This window comes from Lepidothrix coronata, unplaced genomic scaffold (assembly GCF_001604755.1).
Source record: "Lepidothrix coronata isolate B3197 unplaced genomic scaffold, Lepidothrix_coronata-1.0 Scaffold64, whole genome shotgun sequence".
Taxonomy (NCBI): Eukaryota; Metazoa; Chordata; class Aves; order Passeriformes; family Pipridae; genus Lepidothrix; species Lepidothrix coronata.
The window spans coordinates 4,768,863-4,788,996 of NW_016690244.1; the positions used below are offsets into that span (position 1 = coordinate 4,768,863).

The window sequence follows — 20,134 nt, forward strand, 5'->3', positions numbered from 1 at the left end:
GGCCCCCATGAGACTCTTGGAAGAATCATAACCATAGTTCCACAGGCTTATGATCAATTTAGTAAAAAAATCACCTTGATTTAATGTAGCAAGTAACTCATTTCCCTCATATTGGGATGCAATGAAATTCATTCTCATAGCATGAGAATGAAGGTTTCTAAAAACCTTTCTAATTAAAGCTGAAAGGAAAGAAGAATTTCCTAATTAATAAGAATTTTTGAGATTTCTTAAAAAAAAGTCTTCTGGACTCAGGTAGAAACCTCAAACCCTACCTTGGAATCTGACAAATAATAAACCTCCAATAATTCATAATGCAAATTGCTGTCAAGCTTTTGGACTACTCAAAATCATTTTATTTAATTTTCTTGAAACTTGTTATTCTGTTTTGTCCTCCACATTTTTATAAACCCCTTTACTCTAACTGAATTTTTTAAGTAAAAAGCTGCATTTTTCATTTATTTTCCAAGTGCTGAATATGGATGCCTGAATTCTGAAAATTAGTAATCCTTTTTCTCCCTCTCTAGACTGTTGAATTCATTTAAATTAACCTCCCTGTCCCAAATATCTCCAGCTTTCCAGAAACCTCTATGGTGATGGTACTAGAACTACTTGACAAACAATCTGACAAATTCAGATGCATTTAGGAATGCTTTCTTAATAATTTAAATAGAGATTGTCAAAAATCCATGAACAATAGATGCACACAAATGTAAATGGCAAGATGCACAATGTTGAACAGTTTTCTGTGAATAAACTGGACACTATTAAGACACTGCCAGTCTGAAAATTAAATATGGAATGCCTGCATATTTTGCAAAAGCTTAAGACACTAACAAATTTAAAGAACTATTGCTCAAAAGCTATTATTTTCAGAATGCTCATTAATCAAATAGTTTGGGAACTGGACAGCTTCTGTCTCTTGCTAAGATCACATTGTAGAAATTTCTGCTTGGCAAAGCTGGGCCATTTATTTTCCTTTGTAATTGATTTTTGAGCATGCTGCCTAATTTCCATGTCCAAATCCAAGTTATGTGGATAAGGTGACAAACTGTGGTTTTCCCCTTGGTCTGTTACACATCCTTCTATTGTTTCTTTTTTGTCAGGTTTGCATACATTTTTGCCCTCAGGCTCCTGAAAAGTTCAGGAATCACAAAGGCCACAGCACTTTTTAAGTCCCTTATCTGTCCAGCAAACCAGACAGTGCAGTTGTGAAGATGCTGTACTGTTTCTGTAACTGTAGTGAGCTTCTCTCCACCACACATTCACAGCACAAGCAGTGAATGAAGCTTTCAGTAAAAATGCAGAAATAATGAGGACTATCTTAAAACAAACTGCAAATTGTTTAGTACTTACTCAGGTGTCAGTCTGCAATTCATCTTTAAGAAAGGCCAATATGCCAATCACGGGGCTGACACAATTGGAACTTTCTTTTCATTTTAACAATAAGTTTTGTGATGCTGAGTGGTTTTTCAGCTTTTTTGAGTTCTGCCTGCTAAGAAGTTAGTGTGTGTGGTTAGCTTTCTTTCCTCCTCTTCACTGTGACCTTTCACAGCAGTGTCTGAGTCCATATTATCTACCACCTCTTCACTTTACATCAGACTTCTCAGACGCTTCTTCTCATTGCAAAAAAACCCCCCAAAAATGGGATAGGTTATAGGCACTGCTGTGGAATAACTGGCATGTTCTGCAAGTTTTGTATGATAGAAACGTAAGAGGGGAATATTTCTCTCACGGGTTTACTTAAATCAAGGAGCTGGGTGATGTGTTTGTCAGGCCTTGGGGGAAAAAGATCATATTGCTGAATATTAGACGAAAGATCTCTAGACTGATGAGGAATGATATATATGGCATGTCTGGCTTCCTTCACTCCCACAGATTCCTTATGCCACTAAGAAACTGCTGGTTTTCTTCTAACAGCTGAAGTGTATCATTTGGAGCTCAAATGAGGGAAAATGAAGTCAACATAACAAAGCAGTGTGCTCTTGAAATGAAAATTCTGTAGAAAATATATATAAAAACATGATTTAAAGGTGTACAACCTCAAGAGATTTATGGATAGCCTCTAGAGGTGAATATTGACATTATTCGCGAAGAAGCTTTGTTGTTTAGGTTGTATGGAGGCTCTCGTGGTTACTTAGGAACCTGTGGCAGTGGAAATATGTTCTTCTGCAGCCCTAGCAATTTGTTGTCTACTAGAAGAAATAAAAGACCAGATGCTGGAATGCAGAGATAAATGTGCTATGAGCACTAGGGCTGGAGGCTTAAAAGCAGACACTAAATTAACAAAAAGCTGATTTATCCACATGGTGGGGTCAGAACTTAGAAATTCACATAATGATTCAATCTAAATCTGAAGATGTAAATTATTACAGTAATAACACTGCTCTCCTTTAATGAAATAAAAACTGTAACTGAAAATAGGAAAAGAACGTTTGAATAGCACAAGATCTACAGTGTTGCTGTGGTGTCTATAGTGTTATCATATTTTTGCAACAGAAGAAGCTAAGGAAGAAACTTGTGAGCATTTTTTTCTACAGTCTTTGTTACTTTTAATTATATCAGTTTCTTCTCTGTTTCCTATGCATCTTTGCTGTCTTCCACATCAAACACTAATCATTGGCGACTTTGAATTAACTTTATAACAGTGTAGACTAAATTACTAAAGGATTTTCAGGTTTATTGGTCTTGATGTATTAATGCATCATGATGAGGCTGATTCTTCACTCTTAAGAGGATGTATTTTTCATTTCAGAAGTTCAGTCAAAGGCAAGCAGGGACTCAAAAGTGTTGATATAGTTTATTTTAAGAAACTAGAATTTTATAGACTTTTATGAACTGAGTAGAGTATCACAGGGAGGGACTGAAAAATAGCACAGATGACTGTTGATTCCTCATCCAGTTCCAGTTGAATGTGCCCATGATAGACACCAAGCTGATTATTTGTTCCCATCTGTTGCACAGAATGGCTAGTCCCCTGCAATGTGGTTCTTATCTTCTTCAAAGTTTTATTATGTTGGTAAGCTGATGTCATGTCATTTTATCTTTGTCACTTTCTGTCACAAGTTTCCATAGCAGAGATTAAAGATGTTCTGGCCTTCATTTGCATCTCCATTTTCTGTGGGACTCATATATGTAATCCATAAGCAAGTAGCCCCATCTTCTGAAGTTTACCCTTACTTTTCCTGAACTTCTCAAAATCTGAAGGGTCTGAGTCATCCATTTTCTTGCTTTGGGAGGTTGGTAACATAGAGACTCCTTAGGACAGCTTGTGCTATGGGGTAAGACTCTTCATTTGGGTGTGGACTACTAAGTTCAGTGCAAGCCTCTGACTTTCTTAAGGGTAGTTGTCAGGAAATTGTGCAAGCACCAATTCTGCCAAAGCAGAAGATCATTTGATGTTGGTGATTGTATGAATATCTGGTTACAGAGACTCCTGGAGTTACTTTCTGGCAAGACATCTGTTTTCCAGCTAACACCTGAGATATGCTCTCACAGTCAGGTGAGGAAGCTGTTGCTGGGGTCTAACAAAACTGGTATGTTGCCAATATGCTTGTGTGACCTGAGGCATCAATGCCACCAGCTGAATATTTTGGCTGAGAAGGGCAATTCTGTGCTGTGAACTTTACTATACTTCCATCACCAGCAAACCAGTGAAAAGACTTTTGCTGGCACAGTAACATCTTCCTTCAAGCAGTCCTTAGATAAGAATGTCTCTCTACAGATGAAAGAATTGCAAGTTTTCCCCCAGGCAATGATGGTCACATTGCAGAGGATGGAAAAACCAGCCCCTGGCACACCACCAGGCTGGTATCTTTGTTAAGGACAAACACAATAGTACATATGGCATTGTCAGAGGAGGCCAGTACTGGGCTGAAAGGGCTGTGATGTTGTGACGCACGGTCCAACTCAGTCAACTCTGCGATTCAATCACAGGTAAGGTTGCACATATTCATGGCAAAGGGATGGCAGCTTGAGAAGTAGCTACCGTGTTTCACTAATGTGTCTGGTGGCCTGATCAAGTGTATTCTCCAAAACATTCTCCCTTATATAGCAGAGATGGTTGTCAGCTGCTGCAGTTGGAACAGACATACAACAGACACAGATGTTCTGTGCACATATACCACATTAAAATCTATGTCAAGGTTCTGGAAGCTGTCTCTGCCTGGTGTTACTTTTGAAGAACACAGCAAGGCAAAAAATCTTGTCAGGCACAAAAAAGCTTAGAAAGCAATGTTGTAAAGAGATATGTTAACTTACCTTAGACATCTGTTTGCAAGATGTATCAGATTTGCTGCACATCACTGCTGTACTTCTTCTGCAGGTGTCAAACCCACAAGCTGTGAGTATTTTTTGGTGCATTTTTTTCATCTGCTGATTCATGCTGAATGACACAGGATCCCTCTCTGCACAAAAATTCTCATCTGACCAGTGTTTCACCTGCCTGCTCCAGCCACAGCTGAGACACAACTTCGAGCAGGGCACATGGGGATACTGGATGAAGTCTGCATGATCAGAAGTCTAATGCTTTTCTTTTCTAGAGAGGATATGTGTTACAGAACCCCCACCTAGTTTTTGCTTACTTATCTATGCAGAGCTACTCTTCTGCCCAACTACTGCATGTGCAACACAGGATTTGAACTTCTACCTGTTTCTTCTTAGGCCTTTCTCTTTTGGATGCTCCTTCTTTTACTTCACTGTCTTCACTCCAGCCCTACCAGACTGTATATTTATGCTCACAATTGCACTGTCACTGTGGATCACTCTCATTTTGTTTTGTTTACAAATAACACTTCTGTCCAGCATGGATACATGTTCTTGTATTTCTCTTTCTGGCATTGATGACATCCACCATGACACAGAAACGTGCCACACAGCAAAACTCTTCTAAAGTCTTTATTTTCAGGAAGATGTTAAATGTATTCCTTACAAAGCATGAACACTAGGCTGCTCACTGAATCACATCTTCCAAAAATGGGTTCCGTCAAACCAGGGCTCACAAAGCTTCAAAATATGTTTGATAAGAGTTGTTCAAAAAAGAAGTTCTCCTCTTACTAGACTAGCATCCACTAACAAAGTTTTGCCAATACCATGAAATATTTTGGGTGTTAAACAACTGTTTTGAACCTTGCCTTGATTTCTGGTTTCAGCAAGGTATCAATGAGTGAGAAAGCCAGATGAAAGAAAATGGTAGGAGATGCTTCCCCTTGTCCCTGCCTTGCACTGAGCCATTTCTCCCTTATTTTGTGTCTCAAAAACCAAGGAAACTAGAAAATTACATTTTTGCACCTACTTTGTATTCTGGGGGTATTCTTGCTCCAAATCCAAAGGCTGGGAACATTTTGTCACTGGAAAAGAATAAAAAAAATAGGGTACCCACAGAGAAATGTATATTGTTACAATAATTTATTCCTCTGCAAGCATTCATCAGAAATGCAAGTAGCACAACAGTACATAAACAGCTTTTAAGTCAAGAGATGGCAGACTGGAAGGATAATGGATTAGAGAAGTAGATTGCGTGCTGAACAGATGGGGGAGTTATTTGGGAGATTTTTCAGGTGAACCCCTAGTATTTTTGGGAAGTTAAAATCATTTCAAGAATACCAAGGGATCAGGATATTTTGCACTTCTCCCACAAATGCAATAACAGGTCTTTATAACCCACTCTTTTGTATTACCTGGCTACAGCAAGAGAGTCTGTTGTCTGAACAGCCTGTAAAAACATTTATTTCATATTAATATGGATGTGCTCCCTCAGCTCAGAAAACGGGTCTAGTGAAGAGATGACTGATTAAAAGTGTTTGCAAATTTGGGTTCTTACAGTTGTCAGTTGACAAAAGAGATGTCCTAAAATGTCTGAAAGGGGCAATTTCATGCTCCCAAACCTGCAGGCTTTCACTTGTCTCTTACTGTTCCACTAAAACATAAGATTATTTTACTTAGGCATAGATTGACTGATAACCTAGCAGAATGCTGTGGCATGATCAGTTTTCTTTCAGACAGTACAGTGAGGTTATTCTACCCCAGTTAGATCTGCAGAGACAAAAATACCTTATTCAGAGAACCTGGAAACTTCAAGGCTGTTGTTAATACCCTTTCAGCAATGCAATGTCTCACACAGCCCACGTGCTGCCTCTTCCCAGATGGCAAAGTGGAAAACAACAAGCTGCAAGGGATGTCTGGTCCCTGAGTCAGCAAAGCACTTGATCACATACTTGAGGTTAACAATTCACCCAAACATATGCTTAAATCCAGACACATCCTGAAGTCCCACTGAAGTCACCGAACTGTACTCCAGTGCTCTAATGAATCAAGCCCCTCAGAGTTTTATTCCAGTCTGCTTACTGGGTTTCAGGGCCCTTGGAAAAGTTGAGTTCCAACTGCCATTATTGGCACTTCTGAAAATTCTCAAGAGAGGCTAGCAGCTTCATTTTCTTTGTGTAGTTCAAGACAAGGGCACTCCAAGTATCAACTGAACAATTCACATCCCAGACATACTCAAAAAAGATAATAGAATGCGTTAAATTTGCTCGGTTATTCTGTCTGGCGTAGGCTGTTGAAGGTACCATGTTATTTCTGATATAAGCTAAAGAAAAATGGAAGGGTTCAAAAGAAAGCAGAACTAAGTGTGTGTGTCTCCCCACTGAAGTTAGAGTAACCATGAGATACAGAAATATTCACCATCTCATTGGGAAACAGTGATGACAGTTATCTGATGGTTTAGCTCTCAAAATTGTTCTTGTTACAAAATGTAGTTGCTGCATAAATTTTGGGAGCACATTTCTGTGTACCATATGTTACACTGTGTGACAATGGATCTTGCAAAGGAAGACTAACATCATTTGCATGGTAATGAAACATTTTTTTCCCAAGAGATGTCAGAAAAGAAGTAGCTGCTGACATTTGATGCTAACCACCTGCTGATAGCATTCTCTCTGATTAAACACTCCTGGAAGTGGGGAAGCCCTTATAAATAGATGTGGAGAATTCAGCCACACACTTAGAGGGGAAAAAATAAGAAGCCATTAGAAAAGAATCTAAGGGGAGAAAAAAAATCTCGGTTTACATCAATGATTGAGCATGGTTGGATTAGAAAATCAAACCCTGTGGAGCTGCAGTTAATTGATTTGGGGCAAAAGTAAACAAAGACTAAAAAGGAATTTCACTTAGGTATTCAATAAAGCAATCCAAAAAGCTAATGTTGGCAGCAGTTACACAACTGGGGAGATGCCTAAACCCATACACTGCCTGCATTTCTACTGCAGTGTTTCTCAAGTGTAAACGTGTATAGGCACTTGTATCTGCGGCTCCATCTACTGCTCTGCAGCAATTCAGAGACAGTGATAAATGATATCTCCAAGCAGCTGGGATTCTCCTTCTGGTGGCGAGACTCCCACATTCCCAGTGACACGGTGGCACAGCCCCACTGTTATTCTGCAGCCAGAATACCTTACCTCCACAGTCAGGACACTTTATGTTTGAATCTCCCGTATCTCCTTTTTGAACAAGTGCTAGTTATTGCAACCACTGCCTTATGAAACAGTAAAGCTCGATCCTGGACACCATCAAAATTGGGTTTCACATAGCTGCTTTTCAGAGGGAAGTGCATGAACTCTAGAGAGGAGGGGTATCCTTGGGTCTACTCCTGTGCTTAGTACTTTCTGTTGCCTCACTTAGAATAGCTCCATGTTCTCCTTAGGAAGCTCCTAAATTTCATGAATTTAGGTACATGCCTCTGGTAATCTGATTCAAGCTGCTGGGACCAAGGAATTAACTTTCATGTGCTCCCAGAGCTTGATCTTTAAGGCAAGAAGGGGACCTTTTGACACCCATGACACCCCTTGCATAAAAAAGATCATGTTATTCCTGGACCACACGTCAAAATTTGCAGCTTTTGGAGTAAGAATAAAATTTTAGTGTATGCTAAACTTTTCCTCCTATCACCCAAAACAAAGTGTTTAGCTAATATAAAGGTCTCACTCTTTAGCAATTTAACAGTTTAAGGCTTAGTGATATTTTACAAAATAACCCCCTCTTAATCTTCCCATCCACCCCTAACCTTATCATAACCCAGCAGCTGAGCCTGCTGCCCTCATCCTGCTTGTCCTGCACTGCTGAGACACAGCAGGGAAAAAGTGACCCAGAAGAGCAGACAAGGGTTCTTTTACTTCTAGAATAGTCTTTTATTCTAGAGGTGTGACAGAGCTGCTCTAACAGACCTGAGGCTATCATGGCAGTGTGCAGCAGAAAGCAAAGTAGTTGCCCAGCTTCTGGAAGCTGTGTCAAGGGTTAGGCCATCCAAGGACTGAAACTACAGTCAGAAAATGAAGAGTTTTCCTCCTGTCTCAAGGGTGAATTGCGTGCATCAGAGACTCCTAGCCTGGCATTTCAGTAGGAAAGGGATCTGCTCTAATGACTTTTCTTCCTTTGTAATTTAAACTAATTCAAAAGAAAAGTGAGAACCAGTTTTCTTTTTCCTTTGTATTGCTTGCTCAGGCATTTGGGCTTCATTTATAGTAGGAAATAGGCCTGGGACCCTGGCTGAAGTACTGTGAGGGCCATAGACATGGTCTGCTAGCACTCTCCCTGGTGCAGTGCTGGCTTCTGCCAACCAGCAGCCCCAGAGACTTCCCAGGGACAGCGCTGGGTCCAGCTGTGCTTGAGACTGCTCTCAAATGCAGTTTGGGCATCACCAGTTTGTGCTGAGGGACGAAAGATGAGATACAAGGACATGGGCAGTGTCATGTCCTTGGCCTTAGGGCACCTCAGGATCTTTGACTTGTTTTGTTTAAAGCTAGTCAGAGAGTCCTTGGCCCATGCAAGGAAACTGCCTGCACTGTCCTGCTGGAGGCAGATTGCTAAAGAGACAGAACAGAAGTGAAACACAGAAGTGGAAAAACAAGCTGGTTCTATAGAAGCTGAAAGTCACAAATTCAAGAAAGAAAAAGAGGATTGTGACTTGGCAGAATCTTTACAAAAATATTCTGTTACATTTACTTCACATTTTATATTGTTCTTTGTTTTACATAAGTTCCCTTGAAAATTTAAACCTGGCATAATTTTCAAAAAGATGAAGTGCTTGACATGAAGACCAAAAAAGAAAAAGCATCCAACTCTGACTTTTATACCTTGTTATATAAGAGCCATGAGTAGTCATGCAAGCACAGATGTATATGGCTTCTGGTACTTCTTCCAGTCAGACAGGCATATATTCCTGAAAGATACCTAAGAGTGAGCAGATCTATGTTATATCCTAAAGGAAAAATCAGGGAGAGAGTTCAGGTTCAGTGTTTATATTGATAAATGTGAATTAATGCACACAGAAATGAATTGTCAGGACTCCAAGACTGCAGTCTTCTGAACAGAAATATGACCAGTTCGAGAAAAGTCCCTCAGTAACCTCAACTATAACTTAGCACATAGCAGAAAATGATTTCTGAAAATATCCCATATTATCCTTTTGGGACATTGCTTAGTTTTAGTCACCCATCCCTCAAGCTATCTAGTGGAAACAGAGGAAGCACAATGACAAATCAATACACTAATGGGGGCAGCGACAAGAGAGATTTCAGTGAGCTGTACTGCACATACAGGAAAAAAGATGAATAGAGGAAATACTAAGGTTTTGTAAATTGGTAAAAGTGATACAGATAATGATACCATTTTCTGTTTCACTAGGAAGCACAGTGTCACTGGAAGGTAAGAAATATGTTTATAATAAAGATAAGAAGGGAAAATAAAGAACATTTCAAAATCTTGTCTCATTAACCACTGGTGCTCTCTGACATGTAGTATTATTGAAACCTGGATATTAGGTTTATTCTGAAAAGGATTTGCTATTCCTAGTAATGAGGAGGAACAAACCCTTCCACTGGGTCAAATAATTAGCCACTCGCTCATTAGAGACATTTTGGAACTTTCTGAGAAGCTGCAGGCATAGATGATGCTTGAGATATTCACCAGTGTGGCAATACCTCTATTTAAAGAGGAAAACGAGTGCTGCCAGGACTCTGTTCTGTGAAAATGAGTACCTTTTAAAAATTGAAATTGGGAATCTGAGTTCTTATTTTTATGGAGTAAATAGAGGAGGGAAAAAGACCTAAGCCATTCTATTTGCCATTAATTCATTCTGAAAGATAAACTTCTAGCTAGCTACTTACACAAGTTGTTTGGGACTATTTTCAACTGGTGCTCATGAAAGGCCTTTGGTATGTAGCTATAGTTTTGCTTACCTTTATCCTCCTGAAGTCAATGCAGCAATTTGTATGGATGCTACTTAACTGACCTTGGAAACCATCAGCATAAAAACCTGTTCACTTTATGCTAGAACAACACAGTAGCACTAGCAGTACTAATGATGCAGTAAATGGGGGGAAAAGGGAAAAACTTGGAGTGGGGAGAAAGAAACACTAAGAACCCATTTTTAGTTGCAAATGTCTGAGCATCTTAAATTTACAGCTCTTTGAAATTCTTCCAAGGAAAATACCTGACTAGAATCCCTGGATATTAAGCTGTCACTTGTAATTTTGGTTTTGGGTCAGATCAGAATTATCAGGGAAATATTTTGAAAGTGCTATGCTGGATGCAGCAAAATCAATTATTATGCCTTTCATTTTCAATTCTAGTCTTAAAAGAATAAAATGTAGATCTGCTCTGCTCAACATACTTTTCCCATGATGAGATAATTTTCCTCTATTAGAAAGAAATTTCAAATTGACAAAATAAAAGAGAAGTATGTGTTACACATGTAATTGAAAAAAGTGTGAATGTAAGGAAGGGGAGAAGGAGGGGGAAGGGGCTGAGGAAGAGAGGGAGAACAGATAGGAAAGGGGAAAGGAAAAGAAAAAGGAGTAAACAGCAAATGCCACAAACAAAACAGAGTCCTCTCTAAACTCAGTTAAAATTGTAATCTTTCATGTTCAGAGAGTGAACTGGAAGAATATGAGCTGAATTAAGTGTTCCTTTCTAAAGCATATGAATGAATCATGTTCCTGAGTGTATTATTTAGTACTTATCTGAGAAGGGCTTGATGCCAGCAAATTCTGAATCATAACAGCTTACAGGGATTAACAGCAGCTCCAAAGAAAATACAGAAATCATTTGAAATATTTAAACATTTTCAGTTCCTGCTTTGCAAGCAGAGCTAGGTAAATAACAGACATGATCTGTGTGATGGCAGGGGGATTGCAACTAGATGATCTTCAAGGTCCCCTGCCACCCAGGCTATTCTATGATTCTATGATCAAATAGGGCTAAATAAAACCATTTCAGTGGAAGGGACCAGTGCCCATCCACTTCACCACTTGCAGTCTTGCATAGCCACTTGTGCTCCTCCAGGATGGGTTGGGGGCAGAGCCAGGCTGTGGTCCAGCTCTCAGCCTGCCCCAGTCAGAGTCAGAAGGACCACAAGAGTTCAGCAGCAGCATTTGCACCTCCTAATGTGTATTCCTCCCTGAGGGATTGCGGATTGCTCTTCTGTCCCCACATATTCACTGTGTGGTTATGCCTGGTTCGATACAACCACATCTCTGGTTATAGCCAGATTACTGCGTGTTTAATCAAACTCGCTCTGTACCTAACATGGCTTGGCATTCAGTTCATAATGCACAGTGATTTTTAAATGGAGCAGCAAGCAAGAGCTGATTATCATACATCTTATTCACAAAAGAGAGATGGAAGCATGCAAATCAAGGGTAAATCACTGCAACACTTACATTGTTTGGTCTGTCACAGGGATGCTACATAATCGTGTGCAAAATCCTGACATTAAAATTCACTCACTATCTTTAATTACAGCCCTCAGGCATCTTAGGGGAGCTGGAATCTGCTGAATACTGAGAAATAGATACTGTCATGTAATTGGGTTTCAAAAAAATGAGGGAATGCCTGTCTCACCAACCAGGGAAATAGTTAATGAAGCAAGGGAATACAAATTCCCTGAAGCTAACCACCAAAAGGCATCAACTCATGAAATAACTAACAAAGCCAAATCCAGGTAGAATGGGTTTAACCTTCCCTTTGTTAATATTAAAAGAATTGCAAAAGAAGCTCTGCAAGGTAAAAATACCAGTGAACTCAGAAATTATTAGGCTGTGAAAAAGTAAATAGCCACAGAAAAAAAAGTCATCAGAGCTTGAGGGAGGAGTAGGTTAAGCAAAATGAAATGGCAGCAAGATCTATCACTTGCCAGAAGGATAGCCTAATAAAATGACATATTCAGGAAGGTGAGACAAAATGTCAACCTTCCCTGCAAGATGACAAATAAATTGCAATGACCTGATTTATGCCTACATGAATGACCCAGTAAAATGCATCTTGAAAAAGAAATGAGACTTTATTACTGGGAATAAACTAGGGAAGGGGATGCTGCCAGAGGCTACAGTGATATATTTAACTTCTCAAACCAGGCACTTTTCAGACAGTCTTCTGTATTTAAGGGGTTGCACATATGTCCCAGTACCTTCCAAAATTCCTGACTCTATAGGGAATTGCTTATCTGTGGGATCATACATGGAAAATTGTGCCATCACTGAAAAGGTCATTCTCACGCAAAATGCAATTTCAGATGTTTAAAACTTGACAGATCTTGAAGACAACACTGCAGGCAGCAGGCTGAATTCCATCACATAAGGTACAGATCGTGAAGAACTCCAAACTGAACAGTGATGGGGCCCTGCCCTCTTGAAAGATGAGTGTGGCTTACACTCGGCAACCATGAGAGCAAAAGCTTTGCCATGTAGGCATATAATTTTGTCCTTTTTTACAAATTACTTTGGAAAGGGTTGGTCAGAGACCTTCCTCTGTAACAATTTTCTATCAGAAAATACCTATTTATAAGGAGTGTGCTGGAAAGAGGGGAATACAGGACTGCATTGGCATATGTATACAGAGTGTTGTGGGGAGAGGAATTTCTCATCAAATGCTCTCAACATACAAATGAGCTTCCTAGGATAAACAGGACAAAACTGTTATAGAGATTATACTCTGACTTAATGTGATCAAATGAGCTGTTGATGAAATTTTATCAAAATCGGAATGACATTAAGTCAAAATTAAGAACAATACCTAAACAAGTTAAAGGAGCACCATAAGTGAAGTATACAGATGACTAAACATTCAGCTAGGCATCACTGGATATGCAGGAGGAAATGGGCTACTATCCTCTATTCTGATGATTTGGAATCTCATATCAAGGTTAGTTTCACAATAATTTGGAGGGAATAGTAAGATAATAAATGGAATCTAATCCGCAAGAATAGCCTGGCTTTAACTGAGAGAAATTGGACTCAAAAATATCCTGTTAAGGTCAACTCAGGAAAAAGGTGTTGGCTTTCTGTAAAGGAGAAAACTTGCATGAGAAGATTTAGAACATGGTGTTCATTTACCCCACAGATGGGTTTCCAAATGTGAATAATTTGCTTCGCAGCTCTATGTTAATATAATGGAGTGGGTGACTAGAATAGTTATATCCTTAATAATGCAAGGAGGAAACTCACGCTTCTGAAATTGTGGAAATGGTTGCATTGACTGAAGATGTACTAGATCAGTATCAAATGGCATCAGTGAAGATGACAAGAGAAATTGTTTATGCACATCTACTTATTATTTACAGATGTCTAGTCTTTACAGCAGTAGGTGGCATGAAATTTTTGCAGGGTATTATACTTCACATCATTTTCTTCAGAAAGGAATTTTGACAGAGAAATCCCAACAGTACCAGTCTGCACAGCTGTAGAAAAGTGTCAAGTACTGCACAGACCAATGCTCTTCCTCAGAGGAGATTTCAACATGAATTGAGAAATAGTAAAGACTGTATGGAAAAGCCATGTTCAGATTTTGATGTATCTGCCAGCTGACAGAATGCAGCAGAGGTCCCAGAAAAGCATTTGGAGGAAACTGCAGCTAAGCAGTTTCTTAGCAAAAGAAACTTGGGAGGGACTGTTTGTGACTGGTGCACTGGCATAGGAACTGAGTTCCTGGAAGAAGAGGCACCACAAAGAAGATGAAAAGATGAAAATTTCACAATGGAAAAGGCAGAGCTGTAAGAATTGACAATATCTGCCCAGATAAAGGGCCTGCAGGTAAATACATACACACACACACTGTTACGAAGTCATCTCCCCAACATGGTTATGATTCTTGGTATAAAAAGTGGTGATTGTAGAAACCCCTGTGTGGCAGTAGTCTGCAAATACAGGTTTTGCATAGCCAAATACGGACTATGTTTTTGTATATATTATATAATTGTGCCAGTCTAGGTCCTCAGCCATTAAATACAGGGATTTTCAATCCAGTTTGATGACTGAAAGTATTAGCAATTCCTTTTCACCAGTGAAGTTCTAGTCCTGGGTTATCCAAACACTTCAGAATATGTTTACCCATATCTGAGCTTACTGATAAACATAAGCCACAAGTTTTTCTGTATAGGTTACTGTTTTTCTATTTTTATTCTGTTGTATGTCTATGGAAATTTAGTCCTACTAAAGCACTAAATAAAAGGGTTCATGGCTTTTCCCTTAAGGTTTTTAAACTTGTTTAGATATGCTAAGTAGCTTTTTTGCTTAACAGCCTCCAGAAAGGTTGTTTCTTTAATTAAAGTGATAAAGGGAGATATTAATAATTAAGCATATTTTTATTTATTGATCTGCATGAGTAGATAAAATTTTAACATCTCTACATTTTAACAGCTCTACGTAGGGATTTCATGAAATATTTAATGTCACATATAGTGCCAGTTATTCTGTGCATCATTCTTTTGCCCCAGTTTTAATTAACTACTACTATACCACTATCTCAATCAAAGCAAGTTTCTGCTTTTCACCTTGTGTCAGGAAAAACTGTCTCAAGGTATTTAATACAGATTCTTCCTGCCATGGTAACCTTCTGAGTCTTCATCCACAAACCCAGACATGGCTTCAGGATGAAATGACGTGTTAAGTAATTCTGGGGGATGAGGCTCTGATTACTAAAGCAGACAACAAGCTGTAAACTCTGGAATCTCTTTCCACTAGAGCCTTAATTGAAACCACAGTATTTAAGTATGGACTGATACTTGTATTTGGGACTGATGCACTGATTTATATATGACTTCCATAACATGTACTGCATTTCACATACCTTGTCCTATTTCTCCTCCCTAACTGCCCTCTGCTGGTACCTCAGAAAATGTGTTTGTGGGACAGCTGGACCTTTCACTGGACTTGCGTTTCATCACTTCTTGGATCTACACTGAAAGGGACATGCTGGACTGGGAACCTTTGACTTTCTATTTTCTCCTTTCATTTTTTCCCCTTCTAAATTTTCAAGTGCACTTTACTGCATGAGGGAAGGAAGGTCTCACATACAGTTTTCAATCATAGTGAACGTACTTGCTTAGGCCTAAAATGTAAAGAAGAAATCCTACAGAGCAATCTTTGCATCTAGTCAGCAACTGCTGCAATTCATTGTTTGCAGAAGCTAATGTTGCAACTCAGACTGACTTCAGATTCTTCATATCTTTCGTGGAATGTGGCCCAGTTTCTAAATTTTATATTCCGAAGTGTTTTGTAGAGCTCTACACATAAATAATTTCTGCCCTTTGCAGGAATAATGTATTCTTTGCTCATTAGTGGCCTTTGGGGAGGTTGCTAGTCAAGTGTGTTTTACACAAGCAGTTTATTTGCTAACATGTGATCTCAGTGTGAATGTCAGTTTCGAGGAGCTACTTGAGGATTTAGAGTTAAAGAGGTTATTTGCCTAAATGAAAAAAGTATCAGGAAACATAATTTATCTTCCATGTGTTTCAAGGGCCCTTTAACTGAAGAAAAATCTACAGTACCATTAAGAGTGAATAAAAAAAATAGGAATTTAAAATAATTAGAAACTAACTTTTGAAATAGATTTTGAATACAAGTAAGATGAAGACCAATTCTATTACATGATTTTACAAAACTATGTGGCCAAACATATGGAATCACGAGTTGAGTGCTTAGATCAGAATGGGCATGGCCTATCAAGAATGGAAAGTTCCACAAATAACTAATGCAGTAGATGCTTAAAAGCGTTTGATAAAATACACCTAACCTTTGTCTTTTTCAAGGTATGAGTATTTATTTGACTACAAAAAAGTTGATTCTCACATGTTTGTGAATGCTTTTTATTAATCCAATGAAGAACTCTAAATGTACGCACAAACATAAAAGTATGTCTAAAAAAAATCATTAAAATCATCCAGGTAAATGGGAGGCACTGAGCATTTGGGTGTGAGGTGAACAATTAACAAAAAAGTTCAAATTCAGTAAAACTCTTAATTCCATCTCAGTGCCATCTGTATTTTTCATAATTCCTCAGTATTTGCTTGAGTGAGACTTTATTCAATGGGATTAGATAATAAGCTCTAGTGTCTTGATGAATCAGAAGTTTTAATTCAAAGATAAATATTTAATGTAATATAATGAGATTCATAATAAGCACAAGCAAAAGAAAAGCTACTAACTGCAGAAATCAGATTTCAAAGTCAGGAGCAGATTTGGAAGTCCTGCCATGGGCTTCATCCACAATATCATAATTAAAACCTGTAATAATGTAAGATCATTTGGGAAGTATTTCAGCCTTTAGCATTGTGTACATGTAAAGCATTTATTCTTACAAACAAGCTATTTACAGTCCCACTCCGGACCTTTTTCCTTTGACGGAAACAGTAATCACTGCAGAATGAAAGATGAGCTACACTCATGGCTAGTTGCTTGTATTCCAGCAGTGGTAAAACAAACCATTAAGATCAAAGGACCAGCCATTTCAATAAACTGTACACTGTTGTTACTGTGACATATGGCTTTGTTCTGCCAGAGGGAAGGTATAAAACAGCACAAAAGAGAAATCAATTTTTTTTACTCAATGGCTCAGTGTTAACAACAAATATTATATAAGTATATATATAATTCCTATATGTTATATGCATACCTATATATTAATACACAGTGGAACTCTAGTTGTATATACAAAGAGGTAGGTCAGGTCCTGACTTGCAGTTAGGACATGGCCAGACCTTATGCTGGGACACAGTGGAAAGTAAGTGCTCCCTGACTCCCCAGTTTATTCATAGGCTCCTCTGGCTTACAAAACGGTGTTGTTGTTCCATGCTGAGCAAGGGACCATTTTATGATTCAAATGAAAAGTATATGGGGAAGAGCTGCCATGGAGAATAGGACACATTCAAAATTATTATTATGTAACTTGGAGAGTTTCACGTCTTTTATAAGCTTTTGGTCACAGTTCTTTTATTTCAGCTGATGAATGAGTTTGCTTTTCCTCATATCTGGGTATTCAACCAGTAAAGATGCATGTCATCTACCTTTTGAAAACAGCATTCTCTTGAAGGGGCCTCCACCAGGCTCCAAAACAAATGGCCAAAACCGTTGTTCAGAGTTGTTGAAGGTTAGAAGCTCCAAGCCAGCACAAAGAGTTAGATGTAACCTCATCTGCCTTAAGTACACTCGCTAACTCATTGTTCAAAACATGTAGAGTGAATATATGCATATTTAGTAGTGATCAACTGATTTTTCAGGATCCTGGCTAAGTTGATATTCCTGGTCACCAGAAATCATTTGATTTGACTTCTGATCCAGAGAACTCAATACAGAAATTACCAAGGTAAAAAATAAATATGAAATGATCCTTTAAACATTAAACACTTCAGTGCCCTGTGATTTTCATAATTTTCACGTGTTTCTCTATGCTAGAAAATGGTGGAGTAGACTTGCACAATTTGAAGGTAAAATTATATCAGTGATATAATTTTTAATATAAAAGAAAGCTTCTGAAAATTTTTAAACAGAAACATGTATTTTTCACTTATTGCTTCATGAGGTCATGTTTAAGCATTCATGAGTCATTTATCTTAAAATAAATTCTTATTCATGGACCTGTCTGATTATTTTACCAAATATTTTCAATAAGTTTTTAATGTGTTTTCCCCTTTCCAGTATTTCTAACTACATGTTAGAACCTAATTTCTTAAAATTAATGAATGTTTCTCCTTCCATTATGATCCCTTGCTGCTGTTGCTTAGCCACTGATTATATCACCTAGACACTTTATCTTCTCTTTTATGAAAAATGTTATAGCCTGAAACAATTCCACCATATAGATAAAATATTAAGTATTTTGTGCAGGTGAATAGCTCTTCCATTTCCCATACCCTTATCAGATTGGCCTATTCCTATAGGACTGCAGCATTTCTACAGTCAGGATATAATCAACATCTCTTTCTCATTCTCTGAATATTGCTGATAAAAGAATGAATCTTATTCCTTCACGCTTAGCTAGGCAAAACGGTGCTATTTATTTAACTGTTTCAGGAATCTCTGAACCATACAGATAAACTGGCTTTTGGATGAGCAGGGTTTATTCCACTGTATCAAGGGATGTGAGGCAGCACTTAATTTGGAGCATTAATTACTTAGATACATTATATTGTGCTGATATGTACAGAAACATAAATTATGAGAAGACTTGGCTTGATTGACGGAAATAACTAGATTATATAAAGAAAAAATATGCATTTTGAGTACTGAGTCTTGAGTATTACTTGCCAATCCAATTCCTCCCAAAATACAAATAAATTGAATGTTTCCAATCAAAGAAGTACTTTAATTAATAACCACAGGCCCCTTTTTTATTTTTTTTTCAAATTTAAAAAAGCAGTCTGTTGGTATATAAGTAGCAAAAGTACTAAAGTACTTAACACTCTACAGCTGTGCTACTGGAATGCAAAAAGCATTACGAACAACAGATTTTACTTCATTCAACTATTCTTTCATTTGATTCAAATATGTTAATCCTGAGACCCAGTGAAAACCACTCCATTTTCCTTGGTTTGGATTGAAATCAGCCAGTTCCACCTATCTGAGATATTTGATGGGTACAAACTATAAAACTTCAGGTAAGAGCACTGCCATCTGTGTGGTCTTATATTTTAATTTTACTAAAGACATGCCACGCCATGCAACTGATTGCACTCTGGCTCTAAACAGCCCTTAGGTTAAGCAAGTCCTTCTTTTCACCTCTGGCTGATCTTAATCTGGAACAGAAATCCTGCTCCATTATTTGAAGCACAACTGGACTCACTGGAGCAGTTATGGATCTGTGCCACATTTCAGATTTTTACTGTTATTTTTATACTTTTTTAATTGCATATACAAAAGATTTGTTTTGTAGGTCATATGTGCTCATACATATTAAGGCTGCCACTCAACACTATAAAGTCCAATACAGAACTTGTAGATAATTTTTGTGAAGGTCTGCTCCTCTTAATTTCTTTCCTTCTTTTGAAAAATTTTAAGTTCTCATTTCCAATTTGCTGGATTCAAAATGTGCAAGTATAAAGAAAAGGTCCTTACGTGAAGTTTTGATCAGAAAGCACTATGTTGAATCAACTTGTCCATGGCAATATATTTATAATGTCACAACTTGAGAACTTGTACAGGTCAAAGACATGCCAGAAAGTTGACATTTCCCAAGGGAAAGAACTTCTGACTTTTGTTCAGCCCTAGTCCACAGCTCATACAGCCTTAGTTGTGCTGATTAGCATCAATAGGCATTTTCTGCAGCACAATAGAACAGAATGATGCTGATGATTTCATTTAAAAAATAACTGACTATTATTTTTTTTTACTGATTGAAATATATTGAGAGAAGAATTCTGATTTGGGGTTAATATTTCTGTATAGGAAGGACCGTGCCACTTAACTATTAACTAAAAAATACTCCTTAAGTGATAAAATAAAAAATTCTGTGTGAATAAACCAGCCCATTTTATTCCTTTCCCTTTTTTGAAGTATATTAATCTCCGAATTATTGCTAATAATTACTAAATTCCTAGATAGTTACTGGGGAATTATCAGCTCGCAACAAAATATTAATTTTCTCAGACTTATTGACTAAGTTTGACCATCAAATTCTTACAGAAATTGTATCAGGATAACATTTTCCTTATTATTCTTTGAGAAGACATCTCATTACCATGCAAATGGAAGTGCCTTTGAGCAGACTAATTGGTATATGTGACATGTGAAAGACTGAAGTCACTCCACAATTTATACAGAAAGTATAACTGAAATTTGACTGCAAATACCATTGTTTTCTTGAGATTTGGTAT

At 38.0% G+C, this 20,134-nt stretch overlaps 1 protein-coding gene across 2 annotated transcripts in view; it reads right to left on the reverse strand.

The window, feature by feature from the left end:
• Nucleotides 1–20,134, reverse strand: part of CPNE4 (copine 4) — a 227,630-nt gene that overhangs the window by 18,126 nt on the left and 189,370 nt on the right. For both annotated transcript variants that reach the window (XM_017818008.1, XM_017818007.1), the window contains exon 12: nucleotides 5,291–5,345. In XM_017818008.1, coding sequence (XP_017673497.1) covers nucleotides 5,291–5,345 — 55 coding nt within the window. The remainder of the gene's footprint in view (nucleotides 1–5,290; nucleotides 5,346–20,134) is intronic.